This window comes from Magnolia sinica, chromosome 1 (genome assembly GCF_029962835.1).
Source record: "Magnolia sinica isolate HGM2019 chromosome 1, MsV1, whole genome shotgun sequence".
NCBI classification, from domain to species: Eukaryota; Viridiplantae; Streptophyta; class Magnoliopsida; order Magnoliales; family Magnoliaceae; genus Magnolia; species Magnolia sinica.
Window position 1 is genome coordinate 60,234,531 of NC_080573.1, and position 23,890 is coordinate 60,258,420.

A 23,890-nucleotide genomic window follows, 5' to 3' on the forward strand; every position below is an offset into this window, starting at 1 on the left:
ATTTTCCTTTGACATCGTTTGGTTTATAATTTTTATTGGTTCAGTCCTAGTCTGTGTCGGCCTGGACCCGCATAGATTCCCCTAATTGAATGATTTGGATTGTCATGTGGATGTGGAATTTGTGTAACTGTTTCTGAATTGGTATGATCTATGCCTGAATTCTTGCATCTCATACTTAAATTTCATGTCCTGCATCAGATTTCCTTGCTATGAACTATACTTGTAGTGCACATGTTTAAAATTTTGTTTGGATTTGAACAATGAGCATAAGCAAATGCCATTGATTGTTTCCTGAATTTGAGCTAGATATGCATGATTTTGTAACAAAAACCCTATTCTTACAATGATCAAATTGTCCATGCCAATTTCATTGAATATAAGTTTGATATATGTTGGCAATTGAAATCCCATTTGTGTGACCCAAAAATTATCATCAATTATAAGTTCATAGCGATCCAATATTTTGTGTTTCCTCTGTTGATTATGGACTGTTTTCAATAGTTCCTATTTAATTTGCTTTTATTTTTTTGTTGGGGGTGCGGGGTGGGGGGTGCTCCTCTTCTCCTTTCTCATTCTTCTTTCTTGATGCCATAAAATCTATATGGTATCAAAGCTTGCATCAAACGAGATCTGTTTTCCTTTCTCTTCTCTCCAACTCCTTTTTTCCTTTTCTATTTCTCCTTTGTTTCAAACCCTAATGATCTGGGATTGATCTCCTTTTTTGGATAGAGGGTCTGTCATTTTTGTGCACAGAAACCATTATGATTATCTATGTTGGATTTGGGGTGGTGGTGGTAATGGCCTCCTCTTTTCTACATCAAAAATAAAGCCGTGAGGTGCATTTGGTTGGTTTGTGTAATCTATGCTAGACATGTGTTGTTAGGTGCCAATCTCCCATCCAATTGTAGTGTGGTGTATGCAGTTGGAGGATTGAAGTTTCTACTAGTGCCAGCCCTAATATATGTGAATTGTGTCCCTTTTGCCCCCCACCCCCCCTTTTAATGGAATTACAGGATGAGATAAGCCTGGAAAATTTTAAACCATTTTATCTCTTAGGAGTTCAAATAACTCTAGTTTAGTTAATGGAATGAATTATCTCCAATGGTCAAAAATGCAATCAAGTTTTCCTGACAGCAAAAGGAAAATCGAAGTACTTGACTGCTAAATTGCTAATAAGCCCGAGGAAAAATGATATTAAGTATGTTGAGTGGGTTCAAGAGATAATCAAATTATGATGTGGCTGAGGAACAATATGGAGCCATCTATGACCTTGAATGTTATGTTTGTAGATAATGCTAAAGAAATTTGCGAGGATTTACATGAGACATATTTCACAGACCAAAACATCACATGTATATGTCAATTGCTTCAAGAAACTTTTGCCTTCCAACAAGATGATAAATCCCTTGGAGAATGCTAATCCAATCTGAAAAGAATGTGAGAAGACTAGAGTTAAATGTGTACCAGCCCATAAGTAATGATTTGGAGAAACATAGGCGGCAGTGTAAGTAATTTTAAGTTGCAAAGTAGTTTGGATCTTTAAGCCAAAATCCGAGCCTGTACAAGCGTACATTTTGCTAGGCGGAAATGTCACATCTTTAAATGAGATGTATTGTCATCTTTAATGAGCAACTCTTGGGACTATAACCACCATTGTTGGAGCAGGTCATATGAGCTCTTTTTTCTTCTGTTGGACAAGGTGATGATGGTCAAGGTGGCCATGAGTCAATGGAGGTCATGGTAGATACCCTGGATTCTCATTGCAGTCTTACAAATCACAATGGAGAGGTGTTGGGACGTTCATGTAAACCATCATGGGCCAATCAAGCATCTTATTCTGAAGAAGAGTGGAGAGGTGTTAGGACTTTCATGTAAACCATATGGGCCAATCAAGCATCTTATTTTGAAGAAACTAATGAGAATTGATTAGTTCGACCTATCCCCTGTCAAGCTTCTACCGGTGCTCCTACTTTCTTTTCCACATCCACCTTTTCGAATTCAGGTACCATCTTGTCTCACTTCCCATCAATTTGCTCCAGTGGATATTAACTGGGGAGTATCTAATCATATGACTGGTGAGCCAAGTATTTTTATGTTATTGATAAATCTGTCTCTAATTACTCCATTACTTCATCTAATGGTATATTCTCTTAAGTATATGATTTGGGCAGAATTCTTCATAACTCTTGATGTAGAGCGGGTCGTAGACACTTTCATGGCAAAGATGGACCAGAGAAGGCCTAATCGAAGGCGGAAATGATCCGGACCGTTAGAACCTTAAAACAGTCATATCTCACAAACTGGGTGAGTTTTTCGACATATTATATATGATTTTGGGCTAGGAGATCCTACTTAAGCCAACCAACCCGGCCACGCCGGGCTGCCCATGCCGGATTTGTGGGGTTCCATCAGATCGACAGTCAAAAGTCCCGTTTAATTTCGTTCTTACTATAAATAGTAAGTTTTAATTCGAGTATAACTTTTGATCCTTTGAGTTGTAAAAGTCGTGCCCAACATGAAATGGGCTTAGAAAAGTTAGGAGAATAACATGGTTGAGCCAAATTGGACACTTACTATTGTTAGCTGAAAACCATGAAGTCTCGTAGGAATAGAGGTTGTCTATAAATAGTAAGTTTACTATTTATATAAGTCACATTTTTAGGGTGTTTTAAGTTGAAGTCCAAGTCTAAAACTCCATCCTAGGTTTGAGTTCCTTATTTTAAGAGTTGTGATTTCACTTTTTTATAATCAATCAAGTTATTTTGAATTTATTAGAAATTATTTATACTTTTATCCCTTGTGGATTCGAGGAAGCTCTGTGAGGAGTCCAGAGAGCTCCGTGAATTTGGAGTAGATATCCCCTGAGGAAGACAATGATCGACCTCATCACGTCCCTCCTTGTGTCAAGTGGTATCAAAGCGAGGACTCCCCTCGGGCCGATGACAACTAATGATGGAATGGACTAAAATCCTGTGGACGGTGATCCAAGGATTCGTTATCTATTGGAAAGAATGGAAGCTTTCCACTATTAGTGCACTGATTTATGCACCTTATTTGTCAATCATGTGAGTCCTTGTGTCATGTAGTCAGTTGAGCCCTTTGAAGCTGAAGATCGAAGACACAAGTGAAGGTGTAGCATCAAGGAACAAAAAACAGGTATATGAGGTGTTTGCCTTAGTGACCCTAATGAACACGCATTCAATGGTTTTATTATCAAGTTTACTTCTATGCGAGACAGGCAGCAAAACATATCCCAAAGATCCCCATAGACGTAGGTTGGCTAGAGAAGGAATCCTCTTAGTTCACATCTCATTTGGGGTCTTAGGAAGGGATTTGGATTGGATTATTAAGAACGTAAATGGTTGTTAGTAGCGTGTCTCCCCAAAATATGGTAGAGAGATTAGCTTGTGTCATCATCGATCTAATCATGTCCAATAGTACCATATTCTCTCTCTGCAACACCATTTTGCTATGGAGTGTAAGCCATTGTGTATTGCCGGACAATGCCAACATTTTCATAATATGATTTAAACATTTCATATATATACTTGCCAACTCTATCAGATTGAAGGATTTTAGTCTTTTCTCAAGCTGATTTTCCACCTCAGCTTTATATTTGAGAAAACAAATCAAAAGCCTTGGATTTGTGTGAGAAGAGATACACATATCCACAGTGCGAGTAATTATCAATGAAAGTAACAAAGTATCGACATCCATTTCTAGCACGTACATTCAAGGGTCTATAGATATCTGAATGAATTATCTCTAGTAGGCCCTTGGACCTCACCGCTTTAGGGAATGGTTTCTTTGAGGTTTTCCTAAACACACAATGTTTACAAAATGACAAATCAATTTTGGATAATGAATCCAACAAATCAGAACGTGCTAGTCTTGTCATATGATCCTTTTCAATATGATCTAACATCGCGTGTCATTTTAGAAATTCAGATACTGCAGTTTCATTCAACATAACAGATAAAGAAAGAGATGCATCATCACTATCTATGTTTAGAATAAATAAATCTGAAATTAAATTTCTCCATGCAAAGATGTGGTTATTGAGTCTTAAAGAAACTCTTGTCCTGTAAAAACGAATATCAAAACCATCAACCAACAATCTAAAAACAAAAATTTAATTCCGACACATGCCCGGTACATAAAGAGTATCACGGAGGATTATTGTTCGCCCTGTGCACGTACGAAGATGGTAAACACCAATCTCTAGTACGTCTTCAGCAGCATTATTTCCTATATACACCTTGTAACTCCCTGTGGCTACAGGTTGGAATTCCTCGAGTCATCGACAATCTCATGTCACGTCCTTTGTTGCGCTTGAATCCAAAATCCACTCGTTAGATAGAGTATCGAAGAAAAGATTTTAGAACAAACGCCTACATACAAACTATCTAATGACTTGAGAATTACCGCCTTTTTATGTGCACACTGACGGGCATAATGGTCGGAGTTTCTATAAACAAAGCAGGTTATGTTTGACTTTTTCTATTTCTTATTTCCTTTCCCCTTCTTGATATTTAGAGGAAGTGTCACGGATTTTTGTTCTTGTTCATTCTTCTTCGCCTTCTTATGAACTTTGCACCATCTCTTATTAGCTTTCTGTTTTTGGGTCTCTGTTGCAAACGCCTTGACCGAAACTGACTGAGTTACATTCATTTCAAGCTCTTGTACCAAATGGCCACAAAAGTTTCTTAACATAGTGATAGAATCAGTATGGTTCAGAATCCTTTTGATTGGGGCCCAAGATTCGGGCAAGGAACAATGCATTGTTATTATCTTTTAATTTTCAGTCAATTTGCACTCCACATTTCTAAGGGCCCCTATCATCTACTCCATCTTGTGGATATGATCTTTTTTATAGGGCAATCGACTGGCATCCTGTATTCCTGGAACTATAGTTCCAAGCCTGAACTTTTGCATCTGACTTCTACCCATAGGCATTCGCCAGTGCATCACAAATCCCTTTAGCGGTGTCATCCACTTCATACGTCGGTATGAATTATTTGTGCATTGTGCCAATTAAGATATTACGGGCAGAATGATTTTGTTTACGCCACTTGTTGTAGCGGTTCATTGTAACCCTATGCAGTGTTCGAAATATCGATATCGTGTATCGCATTCTTTGGATACGGATACGTATCAGTTATCGCATGGGATATATCGGTTGTATCGCGTAATGTATTGCTATTGTTGGAAACATGGGGAAACATTGGGAAGTTGGTTGAATATTTTAATGAAACTTCAGTGATTTGTTAAAAAAGACATCAATACACTTATAAATCAACATTACAAAAAACAAATGCACATAACAAGTTTTCTTTATATGGGGTCCTAATCTATGATTTGTCTAACTGAATTGAGGCAAGTATATTCAAAGTCTATTAATATAATTTATAAATGTATGAAGGTGTGTGGAAACACAAGTAATACTTTCAAAAGCAAAAGAAGAATCGCTAGATCAGGTTACATAAATTTTTGATTTTATGTTTGGACACAAAGACTGCAACCAATTTGCAAGAAATTGGAAAGTTTTGATTTTTTTTAAAAAAAATTCCGCAACTCGGCCCATCTCCTCTAAATCTTCAAATCGGAGCTCCCAATCCATGATTTTTCATACAAAACATGAAAAATTATGGATTTGTAACAAATTGACACCGATTTAACAAGATATATTGTGGGATATATCAGACGATATTGTCGATATTTAAAACACTAGCCCTATGTTTTCCTAAATTTTCGTTCTCAACCAATATAAGTTCCTCTTGAACCTTATCTAGTGTATGCGATATGTCGTCCTCATCCAGAAGGCTTCACACCGCATGAGTCTTCGTAGTTGTTACCGTCGAATTGTTGACCTTTGAGTTGTTCAGCGATTAATGCTTTGGTAGCCATCTCTACATTGCATCAAGCATCACTACTTACCTATGATCTAAGGCATTGGCACTAATCATCAGTATTTGTACGTGTTATTCAAAATTTCAAGGTAAAAAAGTAATCAACCCATCTTAACGAGATCTGAAAGTCCACAAACCTGAATGGGCGGTGTAGATCAATTAAGTTCTCTTATTTAAGATGAATATGCTGCTTTTATAAGGATATATTTGTATAACTTGCAACCTTACATTATAGGTTACATGCATCATTTGGTAAAGGAGACTTAATTCTCACTCATGTTATGCACAACCTTTATATAGGGAGCATCCTAGCACTAAGTTTTCTATTTTCTAATGAAAAGGGGGTTTAGATCTAATTGCATCAAACCTAAATATATCACACATATAAACCTACCTTATCATTAAATTTCAAGAAAATAAGTGCTTAGATACTAAGAGGGCCTTATCATCACCAATGATCATGTCCATTCGTGATGGATCCGATCATTACCGTTAATGATCACCGTTGATGATGGATCCTCTCATCAATGTTGATCATCACGATTGATGATGGTTCCGATCACTGATGGTCCCTTGATCAATAGTGAATTGAAGGATATACTAAGGAAACTACATTCCCATGCATGCATTCATGCAATAATGCACGAATATGTACATATAAAAATCAAGAAACACGTGACATATACATTTCGATTGTCGAACTCCAAAATATATAGCCCACATTTAATGATTATAATCATGATACTAATATATCATAATCAAGATCCCAAAAAAATCAAAATTTTATAATTTTGAGTTTTATTTTAATACATACAACGATCATCATCATTTTAAGATGATTTAATCATTAATCATAAATACGGACTGCACTATCAGTTAGATCTAGCTAAAAAGACCCCAAGTCACTTTCCAATACTTGGCCTAAATCAACTCACAAATAACTTATTAAAAACCCCTAATAAGATACACTTAATATTCAAAGAAAGTGAATTGGGCTTCAGATCTGGCCCATTTGAATTTATACATTAATATGGGGTCCATATGAGCTTTCCAACCACAAATGAATTGCTTATGATGGTCCCTTTATTTTTGTTACAAAAGGCAGATTTGGATAGTTTCACAAAAAATAATAAATAAATAAATAAATAAAAATAATGCTTCAACGATAATAACGTGCCCAAGTCTATATTTGAGCCCACCTAACTAATGAGGCTATAGACAACAATTACTTAGACAAAACTGTTGTCCATTGATTTTACTAAATGGGACTTCAAGCCTTCAGTAGTTATGATCCCATTAAAATGGCTATATCGAATATGCCCAAAATGGAGCAGACCCATTTTCTTTTATAACAAAGCCATCAGGCCCATCACCAGTTCATTATTCATTATTTAGCTTGTACCATCCTTGCCTTAGATTACTAAACTAATGGTTCACTTGCCTGAATAGAAAACACATGTGCATCGTTCAATGGTGTGGGCCATATCATAAAATTCCTCATTCTAGATCCCAAAATTCTCAACCAAGGATAACATTTCCATAAAGGTTAGAGAGAGCATTGTATGTGTTTTTCATCGTCTACTAATTACTGGTAACTCATTTACAGTGTGTGTGTGTGTGTGTGTGTATACCTCAATTCATACCATTCAAACCACGAGTCCTATTAGGAATGGAACGTCACCCAAAAAATTCATTGGATTTGAATTACTAATTATTTACCTTTTAGCCATCCATTTCATACCCACCAATTGGATAAGCGAAGATAGTCTGATTAGTGTTTTTCTGGGTAGTCTGATTAGTGTTTTTCTGGGCTATCATCCATTAAAATAAAATAAAATAAAAAAAGACCTTACTTTCATAACAGCACGAATTGATGCACATTCCAGGCACATGTTCGTTAAAGGTCCATGATAAACACACACCATCATCAATCGCTAATGATTATTATATAATAATAGAGAGGTGATGCCTATTAAAAAGGCAAGGCCTCTTTTTGTTTGACCCCTCAATTTCTCCTTTATCATTGTTTTCTATCTCAAATCAATTTATGGAAGCCATTATATTTGGGCTTAATCAAATCTCCAATGTCTGGATTTTGCTAATCCTTAGGATTGATCTCTTTGACTTTGTTGGGCCAATAGGATGTAAATCCAGATATCATACATTTGATATTATTCTCATTATTTACTCCCCGTATCTTAGGAAGAAAATAAATAATAATAATAATTGATAAGCGAATATGTAATTGATCGATGTATAATTAAAATAAAATACAGAAAATAATAGAAGGGCCACTGACCTTTTGTGATTAAAACACTAAATTGAAAATTTATCGTTGAGCCACTTTGATACCACTGAAAGTTTGTGCGAAAGAGTGGGCCCTCAAGATCTAACGATCTACACGATATGGGACCTCCACAAAGTTGAGGATGAACGGTTTAGGCCTAACGGTCCACCTAACCACTACTGGAGTAGATGGGTCTAGCGATCCACCTAACCACTACTGGAGCAGATGGTCTAGCGGTCCACCCCTCTGATTCTACGGTATAGATGGCCTCAGATTACGATCTATGGCTTAGTTCGTTTAAAGGACAAGCTAGATGGACAAATATCAATCTCCCAATTTTCTCCATTTACTCTCGTTGTTGCGTGATGTGTTATTCACGAGAGAACCTCTTCCCATTTATAGGGAAGGACGGGGAGTTTGGATGAGACTAGAGATTATCTGGTCTTATCCTTGTCTCCTCATCTAAATCTCCATTTAAAGTTGAATTTGTAATTCAACTTCAGACAAAAGAAAGAAAAATGATTAACAAAAAAGAAGTTAAACCTCATAGGACCCACCCACTAGTGATTGCCCCACGGGCCTATGTCCAACAAGTAGGTGTGTCAATCATGGGATCAAGGGGGAGCAAAGATTAGAAAGTTAGAAGAGGCGAATTTAGCACTACTAGGGAAATGGGTATGGAGGTTTGAGGAAGAAGCGGGTTCTCGTTGGAAAGAGATATTAGCTAGGAAATATGGAGTTAAGGATAGGGGGTGGTGGACCAGGTCTTCTTCTTTGTATAGGTCATCTCACATTTGAAAATCGATGGCATCTCTAATGCACAGAGTATGGGAAGGGATGGGTTTTTATTTGGGGAATGGGAAAAAAAAATAAGGCTTGGGAGGATATATGGGTTGGAGAGCAAAAATTGAGTGAAATACTCCCAAGGTTAGTAGGGATCAATGTTTTAAATATCGACTGATATATCCCACAATATATCTTGTATAAAACCTATGTGATATGAAATGCAGAGGTAATGTTGATATATCCAACATGTTCGATCCGATGAGCGTTTTCAATTTCTGATTCATTTTTTTGTTGAAATTATGTTAAATTAGTGTCAAATGGTTATAAATCCATTGGTTCTTCATGTTTTGTATGAAATATCATGGAGTTGGAGCTTTGATTTCGATATCCATTGGTTCTTCATGTTCTCCATGTTTTTTTTTTCGAAAATTTTCTTCAACCAGCTGTCAATTTAGACTAATTTCGAAGTATTTAGGGGTATTTGATGAAACGATCATCACATACAATCTAATTTCGAAATTTGAGTGTAGGTGGTTCGAAAATTTCCCAATTTCTCCCAAATTGCTTGCAATGTTGCACTCCAAACATGAAATCAAGCATGTATGAAGGGTGATCTATTGATTTGCTAAGTCCATGCCAATTTTCGAAAATAAAAATCATTTTTTAATTAAAAAATTATTAAAATATTTTTTTTCGAAATTTTCCTTCAACCAGTTGTCAATTGAGACTAATTTCAAAGAATTTAGGAGTGTTTGGTGAAATGATCATCACATACACTCTCAATGTTGAACAGGATGAATTCTTACGGTTATAAATAATGCCGCCAATGGCGCAAGGATTGGACAACCGCATAGAATTCTTTGTCATAGGCGAAATATCGTTACTTTGCCTCATTCAACTTCTCACTAAAATAAACAACGGGGTGCCCTTCCTGATTGAGCACGCCACCTATACCTACCCCAGATGCATCACATGCAACCTTAAAGACTTTAGAAAAGTTTGGAAGGCGCATGACGGGGGCTTCACTCATCTTGCTCTTAATCTCCTTAAATGCTTTAGAGGCAGCTTTGGTCCATACAAACTCCCCTTTCTTGATGCAATCCGTGATGAGAGCCATGATGGAGTTAAATCCTCTGATGAACCGCCTATAAAAAGTTGTTAAGCCATGAAAGCTTCGCACCTCGTGAATATTGCGCGGTTCAAGCCACTAAACTATGGCCCTTACTTTCTCGGGGTCCGCTATCATGCCCTCAGATGATACGATGAACCCTCTCTTTGACATAAATGTGCACTTCTTAAGGTTGGTGTATAGCTTTTCAGTTATGAGGACCCTACAAACTTGCCTCAGATGGTAGAGGTGTTGTTCCTTTGATGTGTTATAGATAAGAATGTCATCAAAGTACGCCACAAGGAAGTTACCCATAAAGGGTCTCAACACTGGGCGTTAGTCAAGCCAAAGGGCATGACTAGCCACTCGTATAGCCCATCCTTCGTCTTAAAGGCTGTCTTCCACTCATCTCCTGGGCATATATGTATTTGGTGATACCCGCTCTTGAGGTTAATCTTCGAAAAGATTGTGGCACCTGCTATCATGTCTAACAAATCATCACATGTCTTCTTACATCTCCTTAAGTTTCGATGAAAATTTCCATGAATTTTCCCAATGTTTCCCTCGTACAGTGATACACTCCCTGATACGTGAGATATTTTCCATACGATACTTATATGTTTCTGAATTCCAAGGGTGCTTTTAAGGACCACGAACTCATGCTCGCCTCAGCATTTCTCAATCTCTTGCCTAGGGATTGACTCACTGATAGCATTGCCATATGATTGTCTGTGCATGTCCTAGTTTGACCAACCGCACAACGTGGAGTCTGTTTTCTGACTCAGTGTCTATGCCAGATCACATGCAGAGTGATGTTGGCTTTATTTTTAAGATTCTTTAATTGCATCAAGAGATCATTTTCTCCTTCCTGTGATGCTCTTCTGATTCCATTTTTATTGGTGTGATGCAGCTTCTGGAGAGAATAGGCCCTGCAACAGAGCAGCTGAAAAGCAAAGGCGTTGATTTCTCCCTCTGGTTTAAGCCAGAAAACTACAGCACAGATTTTTGAGTAACTTCCATTTCCTTCTCTTTGGTAGAGAACTGTCTATTGTTAACAGTTTTTGTTTCAATTATTGTTTGTTGACCTCTTGATACATGTATCTTTCATTGCTCAATAAAAAATTGCTCTTACTTGGAGTATTTCCAATTCATGTTATCTGTTTAAAATGTCATGTTTGATAAGCTGCCCAGATTTACTTAAGGTTTGCTGATCCTCGTGTGCTCATAATAACCCAGCACCATCTGTAAAAGTAAACAGACACATGAAGAACATCCAAGAGTTATCCGTCAAGTGTGTCACACCATGTTGATTCCATGTCCTAAATTCGGGCTGGAGCATTCATCTGGTTGTCTTGTGCATGGAACAAATGGTTGTCTAGAAAGAAGTTTTGTTGGACAGCCACTCATCTGTTGGTCTCACCTGATCAGTAGACCAGCCTTTTATTTTTGGGCCAGAGCATTGATATTTGAATTTGTGGTGATTGGAAGATAGCATGCTATATATACATCAGTCCGAAAACCCAAAATTTTGGTTGGACCTGTCAAGTCTATGTGAGCGTAAGTTATATTACTTATGGCATTTGGAGAGTCCAATAGAGCAATCCGCACTCGCCATTTGTTGTAGAATAAATTTCATGGCTACCAAGCAAAAATCACACCAGTCAGACCATTCAGTCTGTCTATATGTCGGCCTTATTTTTTATAGCCATTTGTTTCACAAGCAATGGACTGAATGTTTAGGATGGTTAGAAATTATTCTTTGGAAACATAAGCAATGCATAATAAGCCCCAATCAGTAGATGGTTCAAAAACATTAATTAGACCTATTTTTAAGTGATTTTGACTGGCTATTTATGGGCCACTGATTGGATGCTTAGAATTTTCTGAATGTTATAATTTTTTTCTGGTATCCTATGAAGTGTATGCTGCTCCTAATGGAAACTTCGGTTAAATCAATTGGGCTGTCCAAGTGTCCCAATTGGACTAGGAGCAGTCTTATAGTGCTCTCAGAGCAGCACTGGATTTTGCCTATTTAAAATAGTTGTGTATATGTGATATGTATCAAGAGAAATAATCCAATGCTTTTGGACTATTATAATTTACAGTGTTTTTAGATACATCTGGACACTTGGACAAACCCATTAAATGATCTAGGCTGTCCATTAGGTCCAGCACACGTTTCACCTTGATGGGACAATTCCAACTACCCTATCAATAGCTTATAAGATGGGTGGTGAAGATCATCTGTGGGAAAATAGGTGCAATCAACAATTTGATCATCTGTTTGTTGGCATGCAATTTGGATTGCTTATGGTTTTAAAAGGTCACTTTTATCAGAGAATCATAATGATCCCCTCTATGGCTTAGAGAAGGAATGGCTATACACACACACACACACACACACACACAAAAGGCTAAATTATGGATACATTAGATTGTCTGACCAGTGTGATTTTCACATTCTAGCCCATGAATGTAGCACAGTGGCATTTATTTCTTTGATGTCCACTTTTCCAATACACTCATTGCCTTAACCAATCAATGGCCAGTATCCCACGCACATGTGAATCTCACCCCACTAGTCATTATAGCATAGGACTGCCATAATGTAGCTGATATTAATTTGCCTCCAATTAGCCACTACATTAAAAGATGGCAGATACATTAACTGCGTAGTTGAGAACAATGTGACCATGGTATATTTATATCGTAAAACAAAGTCCATGAGCTTGGATTGAGAAATTTTAAAGAACTATTTATTGTATTTCTAATACTATTGATTATACTCGCTATGAATCACGGACACCTTCATCGCGAATTCTTGGGCCGGATTACAGCTCCTTTAACAACAAGTCCTTTTTTCCATTGGCTGTGGTAATCCAGCAGCGTAAACTGTATTTGTCCACCTTTGTCCACTGATGTTTGGAACTCCCCTGCATTGAGCTCCATCCATTGTCCTCTGGGCCTCTCTTTCAGTCTTTCCTTTCGTTCTTGCACACTTCCATCCGGGCATGCCAGCTTGAGGGTCACTGGGACTTCCCAACCGTATGCCGGGTCTTCCACCATCACCACAAATGCCACCTCATAGCCAGTGTTTGGTGAGAGATTGGACGTCTCAAATATTCCGTCCACTTCGAGCCAACAGACATTTAACAGGTTCGCCACATCGACATCCACATCACTTCACATAAAAACAAAATTACCAGAAAAAGAAAAGAAAAGAAAAGAAAACCTATTTCAGACCAAGATAAGAGAAAATGTGCAATGGTACTTACCTTGTTAGCAAAGCATCTTGTAAGCAAATTTTATAAGAAAATATTCTTGAAAACATTTGTAGGACACATTTTCAATGCTACAGTAAGCACGCAAAGTTGGTGCAACACATCTCCCGCCATGGAAAGATGATAGCCAGAAATGTAGCAAGCATTTTCAAAATGCTAGTCCCAAAAACCATTTTTGAAGAATGTGTTGAGATTCTTTGTCATCCACCATCACTGGATTGTGGGAGATGTTTTGGCTCACTCAGTGAGGACACAATTATTTTTCCATGTTAATGGTAAAAGAGTTGAATCCATTGTTATCATTGTGTCATCTCCTCATGTGTAAGATCTGTTCATGTAATGGGCCCTATGTGTCTGGATGTTGTCTTCGGTTGGATGATGCTAACCAGCAGAATAGAGGACCTTTGCTAGTTGAATGTGAACTATTGCTTGGATATTTGCTTTCTAAAAGGTCCCCCAATTGGCAGGTAGGATCATCCAGTGTGTTTTTGTTTGGTGGTACCATCTGTTTGGAATACAGCTCACCAAAGGAAGTGTATTCACCCTGTATCCTCTGTAAAATTGTTATCACCTTGTTTCTTTCATAGAAAACCAACTCCAGTGGCGCTGGTTATCTGCCCAAGCGATTGACAACCCCCTCGCAAAGAGCATGAAGCAATTGTAGCCTGTCTTCTCTTCAATCCAATACTTCTGCAGCCCATCAAAAAGAAATTATATTGGAGAAATACACCCCACCTTTTGTACCATGAACTTGTGCACTCTTATTCTAAATATAAATGTTATTTTTGGTTTTATTTTAATTATTTCAACAAAGTGGTAATATTAAAAAAATAATAATAAATAAAAATAAAAATAAAAATGTAATAGTAATATCTTGCTAATGTTATTTAGTCCACATGGTTGGAAATTTGGGAACATGGTGCCTGTAGCTCAATGGTAGACAGAGCTTGTTTCAACATTGATGTCTTATGTTTGATTATAAAGAAATAGAAACTTATTTTTGGTTAGAATAGACATTATTACTTGTGCTGGTTAACGTAGTGAATTCGGCAAAACTGTTAATTTGACCTTGCCTAATGCTCCAACTTTGTGGAGCAAGCAACATTAGGCAATGGGTTATAATGGTTACAGCCATGTCATATGTATAATTGCCGTCTAATGCCTGAAACTTTGAATTTTTCACAATGAAAAAGCTTTTAGTTTTTTTGTGAATATATTTGTGCCTACTTCCAGAGCAAAATGACATACATTCATATCAAATAGTTGTAATTGGTACATCCCTCAGACATGTAGCACCTTAGAATATAAATGTATTTCCCATATCAAATACAACCCTACTACACATTCGTTAAAGTTCTAATTAGTACTCCTTGAGAAAGTATTTAGATAATAATCTCACATAATACCATATGAAAAGAAAATGCTTTGGTTGCCCATGTTTTTGAGGGGGGGGAAAAAAAACTACAAATACAATGTTCTAGAGACGTGAGAATGATTTTTCCTGAAATTAAGGTTTGGATGTGTAAAATTAGTTGCTTCATTAATTAGCATCTTCATGATTTAGAAAATTATTGTTAAGCAGTTTTGTTGTTTGGTTGTTTATTGAAATCATGTTTTCAAGATTCTACTCTTATCGAATTTATGTTTTAAAAGAGATGTGTACAATTTCTCATTTGTGTAGAAATTATTTTTCTTTGATGATCCAACCCACTAAATCCATGACATGCCAGATTAACAATCAAATTAGTTATAATATAGAGCTTTTAACATACAACACCCTTCCTTTTTGCTAATGCCCTCCCTTTTCAGTATTGTCAAATAACCACTCTTTTTCCATGTATGGTCGTAGAACACCACGTCCTTAACTTCCAACAAAGTTGATTGTCAAAGAGAGACCGTTGTCCAATAAATTTGAATGTTTGACCCATATAAAATGAAGCTTTTTTCCTTTGATCTTGAATAAATGAGAAAAAATTTCATTTTGCTCCTATGCAATCATGAAAAGCTTATCCACGGCATTTTGACAGTTTTGATCTACCATTTAGATGGTCTAATTGCCCACCACTGAATGGTCTAAATCATGTGGCCATGTTGGGCCCCACATAACCAAGTGATTTGGAACTTGCCTAAGATTGAAATCTCTCTCATCTCTAGAAAGACAAGGGCAAAAGCATCATTTTATGTGGTAAACGGTCATCTTTAACAGTCAACTCTAACAGAAGTTAAAAACAGGATGTTTCATAACTCTATATGAAAAAAAAAGAGTTATTTGACAATACTGAAAAGGGATGGATTTTTATGGTGTATAGTAAAAAAGGGAGGCTGCTATATGTCAAAAACTCTATAGCATATAAATTCAGAGTAATAGATAATTGTGCGACCTATGGAGAACCAGTTGCGGTGCAATTAGTGTGTTGATATGTGCACATCTATAACAATGACTTGATGTGGAGCACGAAATATAGCTAAATGCTGGTCCAAAAACCACAATAAGGAAAGGCAACCTTCACTGCATAGATTTGATGATGTAGATGGTTGCTAGATGGAGATTGACCTTGGTCAGTGGATGAAACTAAATGCCAATGAGGGTATGCATTTTCCCTCTCCTCTCTCTGTTTCTATTTATTCTTTCCTCTTCCTTTTCTCTCGTATGTATAGGATCAGAGAGAGGGGTCTCTGCTAGGGTTTTGGTAAAGACCACTACTCCTGTAATTTTTAGTGAAGGGAATTTTGATTATCAAAGGAAACCAAAGAAGTAAAGACAATAGGGGACTGAATTGCTCTGCATTAATGGAAAAGTTTGAACAAGTCCTATAGGGAGTCTTGTTGCCTAAGGTGGGACCACCTAATAGAGTCACATAAGTGGCCTGCATGTGGGGACCCACATGTAACCTCTCCCACTCAACCATAAGGGGTGGAAATTTTGAAGTTGCAAATTTCAAAAGTAGTTACCCATGTACGAACATGAAGCATTGGTGCATCAAATAGGATTTCACATTATCTCATTCACATCTTGAGCACACCCACTCATGTGTTTGGGTATAAGTTCACCAGATCAGGTAGGCAACCTACCTGTCAATGAATAAAGAGTTCAATAGCACCTACCCCTTCCACAGTTAGCAAAACTCCATACAATAAAAGAAAATGGTATGAAAAATGTTTGTGTTTATTTCAATCTTGATAACGAAAAAGATGGTTAAAATTTTGTTCAAAGAGATGGAACTGCCAAAGATTTGGAGTATAATGAAAAGAGATGGATTGTTTTATATAGAAATTTCTTGAGGAGGACTTAGAAGCAATTAATGATATTAACCACTATCCAGTTACATATATACATTATTGCTCATGCATAAAGAATCTCTAATCATTTTAATTGAAATCTTTTTTACACAGACACACACACACAGATATATATATATATATATTTATATATATATATATATATATAACAATACTAGGGCATGTGCTACAGCATCCAGAATAGTCATCCATCATTGCCAATATGCTATGAATGCATGATTAGCCAGTCATTATTAATCCAGTTATAATCAGCCAATTTAAGTAACTCAATAGTCACTACGGGGAGCTTAGAGCCGAGCGTAGGCCGACAGTTCGGGCATAGTGTCCCATTACCACCATCCCCGGCTCATGAGGTCCTCCACCTTGGGATGTTCTAATAGGATACCTTGATCAAAATGACACCAGTTCAAGATCCCTATTTCCCACACATTTTGGCTAATTACATCCCAAGTGTGGCTTGCATACAATCATGGAATCCTCCATGTGTAACATCAAAAGGTTATGTATAGAGGCAAATTATGTTAACATATGACAGTATATGACTTCAAATAAGGCATGTAAAGAAGCATCATGAGTTAATAACTACTGAGGATATACTACCAAATCATGTGAATAGTGATCATTGTTCAAGGATTATCTAGCATGTGAGCCTATCATATAGTGAAAGCAAGTATCACAATACTGGTAATTTAGTGCAAACTAGGTTTAGCTAATTTGGAAATGGAAAGCCCAAGGGGAAGGTCATCACCTATATGGTAGTGTTTACGAACTCGGTCTGAGTCTCCTTGTGGCCCGAGGTCACTCGAAGAATCTCCTAAAAATTACAGTTTACGTTTGTCAGGTATTTCCACGGCTTGGATTAACAGATGTATCACAGCGAAGTCCCACGGATGGTGCAACACATCATGAGGTGGGCAGTTTGGATGAATCATTTATAGCAGGGTGGAGTCCACATGTATGGCACACAGAAGTTTTAGAAGGTGGTTTGATATCTTGGCATCTCTGACCAATCATGGGGGCGTATCTAACGGATGGTTTAGATGGCACTGACGCCACCCATGATCGTACACACACTCCATGTTGGCCACCCCGCTAGGGGTCGACACTAAGACCTCAGGTGTTGAAATGAGGTGCCTTCACTTAGTTTGTCAATGGAGCTAGGGATCTAGGTGTTCAGGCCCAGCGCTGGACGCCCACAGTCTGTCAATGGAGCTATGATACTTGCTTTCACTATATGATAGGCTCACATGCTAGATAATCCTTGAACAATGATCACTATTCACATGATTTGGTAGTATATCCTCAATAGTTATTAACTCATGATGCTTCCTTACATACCTTATTTGAAGTCATATGTTGTCACATGTTAACATGATTTGCCTCTATACATAACCTTTTGATGCTACACATGGAGGATTCCATGATTGTATGCAAGCCACACTTGGGATGTAATTGGCCAAAATGTGTGGGAAATAGGGACCTTGAACTGGTGTCATTTTGATCAAGGTATCCTATTAGAACATCCCAAGGTGGAGGACCTCATGAGCCGGGGATGGTGGTAATGGGACATTATGCCCAAGCTGTCGGCCTACGCTGGGCTCTAAGCTCCCCGTAGTGACCATTAAGTTACTTAAATTGGCTGATTGTAACTGGATTAATAATGGTTAGCTAATCATGCATTCAGAGCATATTGGCGATGACAGATGGCTATTCTGGATGCTATAGCACATGCCCTAGTATTATTAGGGTATCGTTTCGCTAGCTCCCAGACCATCAACTATCGGCCCCTGTTCCGACTGAATGATCATTCCCAGGTCGATGATTGCATGGGTGACGAGCCCAAGTCCGACTGGATGTGCATCCCCAGGTCGATGTGCATTCATGCATCCATGCATCTAATAAGACTGCATATTACTTGTTTTGGATTACTGCTTGTTTTCCTTTTAACTATGTTTGTTAAGGCGGCGATATGTAATTTTGAGGGGAATTCACACTGAGCTGACCACTCATCCATCAACTATCCAACCGTACAGAGTATGCAGGGACGGATGTAGAGGACGTCGGTGCCGACCTGGAGGGTGCGACTGTGGAGCCCAAGGGAGAATACTATGATGATGAGCCGCAACAAGAAGCAGCGGCATGCTTTGGAATTAATCAGTAGTCAGACATTTTAATTTCAATAGTTAGAATTTTGGAAACTTTTGGAATTTTGTAACTAAGACCCCCAGCTAAGCAGGTCAAATATTTGGGCTCTCATGGATATACATGCTTCTTTTGGCTATCGCACTCTAAGTTTACACTCCGTTGTTTCTCTAATTTATAAACTCCCGGATTTCTAAAGACGAGTCTTGTACTCGGGTTTTAGAAATCGGGGTGTTATATATATATATATATATATATCTGTGTGTGTGTGTGTCCGTGTAAAAAAGATTTCAATTGAAATGATTAGAGATTCTTTATGCATGAGCAATAATGTATATAAGTAACTGGATAGTGGTTAATATCATTAATTGCTTCTCAAGTGCTCCTCAAGAAATTTCTATATAAAACAATCCATCTCTATGGGTTGCGACTACAATTATTTTATTTTTTAAAATCATCCTCGAAGTTTTTTTTTTTTTTTCAAAGAATAAGATGCTTTTTATTTTTGTTTAAGTTGGCTTGTCCAGAAAAACAACATTTTTGCCTACTTTCGAATTTATTTTTTTTAATGCAGAGTTTAAAATGGAGTTCCTAATTATGAGTGCCAGCAGTTGTCTTCAAGGTTTTTACACGTAAAGGTCATTTGAATCCGCGCATGGTGTGTGCCCCTGCTTGATTCAACCACACATAAGAAAGTTGATAGATCTATTGCTGATTGAAGAGGCCCTCTAGGTATGACTTGGGTATTGCTGATGTGCTAGGGTAGCAACAGTTTTAAGTTTGTCCTGGCTGACGCTACATTAGGGACTCGTGGAATTCCTTTTTTCCTTTTACTAATCTTCCACTGCATGAATTTACACGCTTTGCTAATCATCTACCAACAGGCCACCTACCTGGTTTCAGCTCTGGATCGGTACGTGTTAGGATCAAGCTTGTAATTTTGGTCCATTCATCATGTCAGGCCCCTTTTTAGGCGCAATTGGTAAATGGGATGAGCCCAAGCCTAGATTTCGAGCCTTGTATGGGTTTTTTTTTTTTTTATGACTTAAGGTAGGAAGGCTTGGGATAGAAACTGAAGGCCTGATTGCCAAACCAGATGGGCCTGAGCCCAATTTCTAGTTAGGTCATTTGAAGCCCAAACTAAGCAACTGCCAACCTTATCTGTGCTTATTATGCATGGGTTCTAGTGCATGCATGACATATCAATGTCGAATGTGCTCTAGCAAAAGAGAACTAAGGGTTAGAGATGGACTTGCCTTCTTTTTCTGATTCAAGAACACTCCAGATTGAAGCTGTTCATACAGGCGGGAAGGTTCATTTGGCAAGGGTGTGTCAGCCTCATTGATGATAGCTTGGTAGTTGTGTGGGAGCTTCTTTGGGAGCTTCTTGGGCCCTTCCACATCCAGCTCCACAGTCTCTTCTTGTGACCATGATGTACCCATCTTCCCTTCCTCTTCCTGCTTTCTTCCTCTCTATTCACATATATACACACACATACAATATGGTGGGCCCACAGAGAGCTAAACTACATTAACTCACAATAGTGTCAGTGCTAGGACTATATCTCATATATATTATCATCAACATTGTCAAGATTCTCCTTCATAGGAGGTTTTTAACAAATACTCCATTACCAAGTAGGCCCATCATCTAAGTACCTGCCTTAACCATGGCCCTCACTTTTAAGAACCAAAACCCAAATGATCATCATCATCATCATTTAAGCCTTATCCTAACTAATTGAGATCCACTACATGTATCTTGTTCTGCCATTCTACACTATCAAACACCATATCCTCAGTTAAAAAATCATAGGTCATCAAATCTTTTCTTACCACCTCCACCCACCCAGATGATGTAATTGCCCACCCAAGTTCTACTAAACTGCATGACTGTCAGTATAATAGTAAGAAGTTTTGATGGCACTTAGGTTTAAAGTGGGCCACACTCGTATGTTAGTTGTGGATGACTTAATAAATGGTGTAAACTCTTCAACCATACACTTGGAATATAGTTTTATGTCAATCCAGACTGTCCGAATCAGTAACAATCCACTATTTTATTTGTGACCATCCATCTGATAGACATGAAGTGGATGGTTAGGATTTTCTCGATCAGTGTGGATTTAGGAATATCCTCTATCCACAATGGGACCCACAATTCAGATTGTTAAGATGGCTTTTAATTTGTGCAAAACTAACATAAGAGTCTACCCGTTACATGGACATGATCACCAGCAGGTTTGGGAGGTCAAATATCCAAGCTGTCCATGTAATGGTCCACACTTGTGGCAACCATGTGATGAAGATTCATGGTAATTACCATCCCTTTGAACGCATTTGAGCATTTCCTGACTAATTGCCTAGCAGAAAAAAGGGCAAAAATAGATGGGGATTTTTATTTTTTTTTAATGGCCATTTTGTATCTATGGTCATTTAGATGGGACCGGATTGTATTATCCGGGTAACACTACCGTGGGGCCCACCTTGATGGTATTTTGTATATCCACTCTGTTCATCCATTTCTCCAGCCCATTTTAGGGCGAGGTACCAGATATCATGCAGATATATATATCTCAGGTGGACCACACCACAAGAAACAGCCATTAAAAAAAAATCTAAAGAGGCCATTGTAAGGTTTTTGTAATGTTTATTTGCAATCCAACCTGGGTTTAAAGTTAGGGTTATGACCTTGGGTCGCTACTCATGGCTCAGTGGTAGACCATGTGAAATTTAACACTGAGGTCATGGGATCAAGTGCCCATGTGTTGTTATGTGGCTGTGAAAATTAAAAAACAACTAAAAAGTTAGTGTTATGACCCTTCTTCAGTGGGTCCCACCATTTTGATCTTTTAGATTGGGGTGGATACAGGTCATATGTAAAGTCGCTTTGAGTATCAAAATTTTTCTCTCCAAAGAGAATTTCTCAGAGCATCTCATTGAAAGATGGATGCTTTTTTTCTTTTACTTACTTAATGTACTCTTTATTCCGACTTTCCACGCATTATTTATTCCCAAAAGATACGGCACATCTATATGCAAGGAAATGATAGAACTATCACTTTCAAGGACATATAAGCAGGGTGATGTATCAATTGGTCTGACCCATATAAAATGGATGGCTTATGTTTTAAAATTGAAACCTGTGAGACATTTTTGTACAGTTCATCCACTGCATGTTTGAACCACCACCAATTTAGTGGCCACAGATAATATAGATAAGATTGTCTAATAGGACTCATTTTCCGGCCATGCGAGAGACCCTCGCATGCAATTCTTTATTCCTACTTGCTTTCCAAAAATGCGTGACTTTACCATTGAAAAGCTTCAAATGCTTTTATTCTGTCCATAGCATCAAACAAAGCTTTCTTTATTCCTGCTTTATGTATGTATAAGTCATAAGCTTGCAAAGCACGCGGTGGCACATCTTAATCTGGTCCATCGCCATGTACATCACTCCTTCAGCCATCAATAGACTCCAACTCTCAGTTGTTGTCTTGTCTGATTAATATCAAAGACTCGACTAGTCTTTACTTGACTTAGTATTTAATAATTAAACCGATAATATTTTAGTAGAAAATGTTCAACAAAGGAAACATTGGAAAAAAAATGTTACGAAAAAGATGAAAATTTTAAATAAACTGCAGGAGACATTAAAAGATATATTTACACATGTGGGAATTAAAATGTTGCAGAAAACAACTAATCATAATAAGTTTTCATTTCTTAGGGCCATAATAATGTCTTACTGAAATTTTATTATTAAAATAAAATAAAATTTTGTAGCCAACATTCATTAATATATAAAACTTCCATGTGAATTATAAGTGAATAACACATATTTTCTAATAAAAATTTGAAAAATAGGACTTTCCAAATTTTCTCTTAAATGTTAATTTTTTTTCCCCACAAATTCATGTCAATTCACGAAAATCATACATAGATATGGATTACATTGCAATCCATGTTAGCATTTGAAAAAATAAATAAATATATGGATTTTTCATCAATTTTGAGATCCAGCCATCATCATTTTGAATCGAGATTTTTCTCAAATCCAAACTTTAACTCAATAAAAACCAATAGTGATTGAAACCACTTAATGGGAAAAAAAAAAATCTAAAAATTGTTTTTTTAAAAAAATTCTTCTATTATTTTTTGCTTATTTATGGATGTTTTGTTGGTACCAGGGATATTATCAATGGTATTGTCAATACTAGAGAACTTTTATGAGAGGTTCTTCTCAAAGTATCACTAGTATCAATAATATCACCAAGTATTATCAATAATATTTTCTTTCTATATGCTATAGTCGCCATTGAATGTGTTTAATCCAGTTGAAAGAGTAATTAGTGCAAGATAGGCTACCATTTCTTCTGAAATGTCTAACTTGGGCACCTGCACTTTAAAAGCCAAGTTGGATATTTTCATGATGTGCTTCCTTCCATTGCAAGTGTATTTTTAAGGAGTAGAGTTCGTTAAGATACGTTATCATCTCCCATCTTATTGAATTTGATTCATCTTATTCTGATTTTACCCATGAACTACTCCCCATCTCTTTTGCGAGTATATCCCCATGAATAGACTTTGATATAGAATGCCATATTATCATTATACTTAACCTATCTGATCATTCTCACTTTTGATATTTAACCACCTCAGTAATTAAGCTTGATTCAATGTGTTTAGGAGACTAATCCTCCCTCAAGACTAAGTCCAAGTACTCTTTGGGATCTCCATCCACTTTTGAAAGTTAGAGCCAGTAAGAAGAGGAATGTTATTTATTCCAGAGTTGATTAGAGCAACATCATAACTGTGAAATAGATATTTAAAAGTTCACATCATGAAGAAAAAAAATCTCATTTAACTTGAGTATTAAAAAAAAAAAAAAAAAAAAAAGACTTTTCATGCCGACCTTTATTTAATCGATGGAGCAATCAATTAGATTACCAGGATGATGAGCCTAAATGTGAAACCTAGTGCATCATTACAATTCCTTCTTTTAGGTCAAGATTGCAATAGGTTGTTAAGGTTTTAGAAACACAATGAAAATTAAAACTTTTTCAAAAGTCCACATG

At 37.2% G+C, this 23,890-nt stretch overlaps 2 protein-coding genes across 3 annotated transcripts in view; one reads left to right on the plus strand and one right to left on the minus strand.

Moving 5' to 3' along the window:
• LOC131250588 (phosphatase IMPL1, chloroplastic) overlaps positions 1-13,903 on the plus strand; it is a 92,950-nt gene extending 79,047 nt beyond the window's left edge. The window contains exons 10-11 of one of the 2 annotated variants that reach the window (XM_058250884.1): positions 11,001-11,099; positions 13,839-13,903. In XM_058250884.1, the coding sequence (XP_058106867.1) occupies positions 11,001-11,099 (99 nt within the window). In that variant the 3' untranslated portion in view covers positions 13,839-13,903. Of the gene's footprint in view, positions 1-11,000; positions 11,242-13,838 lie in introns of those variants that run through there. The other variant, XM_058250879.1, reaches the window with a different exon arrangement.
• Positions 12,526-20,367, minus strand: LOC131250603 (protein PHLOEM PROTEIN 2-LIKE A1-like). The gene is made up of 3 exons (XM_058250892.1): positions 20,070-20,367; positions 13,943-14,061; positions 12,526-13,271 (listed from the first exon to the last, which is right to left on the minus strand). The coding sequence occupies exons 1-3, from the start codon at positions 20,253-20,255 to the stop codon at positions 12,899-12,901; spliced, it is 678 nt and encodes a 225-aa protein (XP_058106875.1). The 5' UTR covers positions 20,256-20,367; the 3' UTR covers positions 12,526-12,898.
• Positions 20,368-23,890: the final 3,523 nt, after the last annotated feature.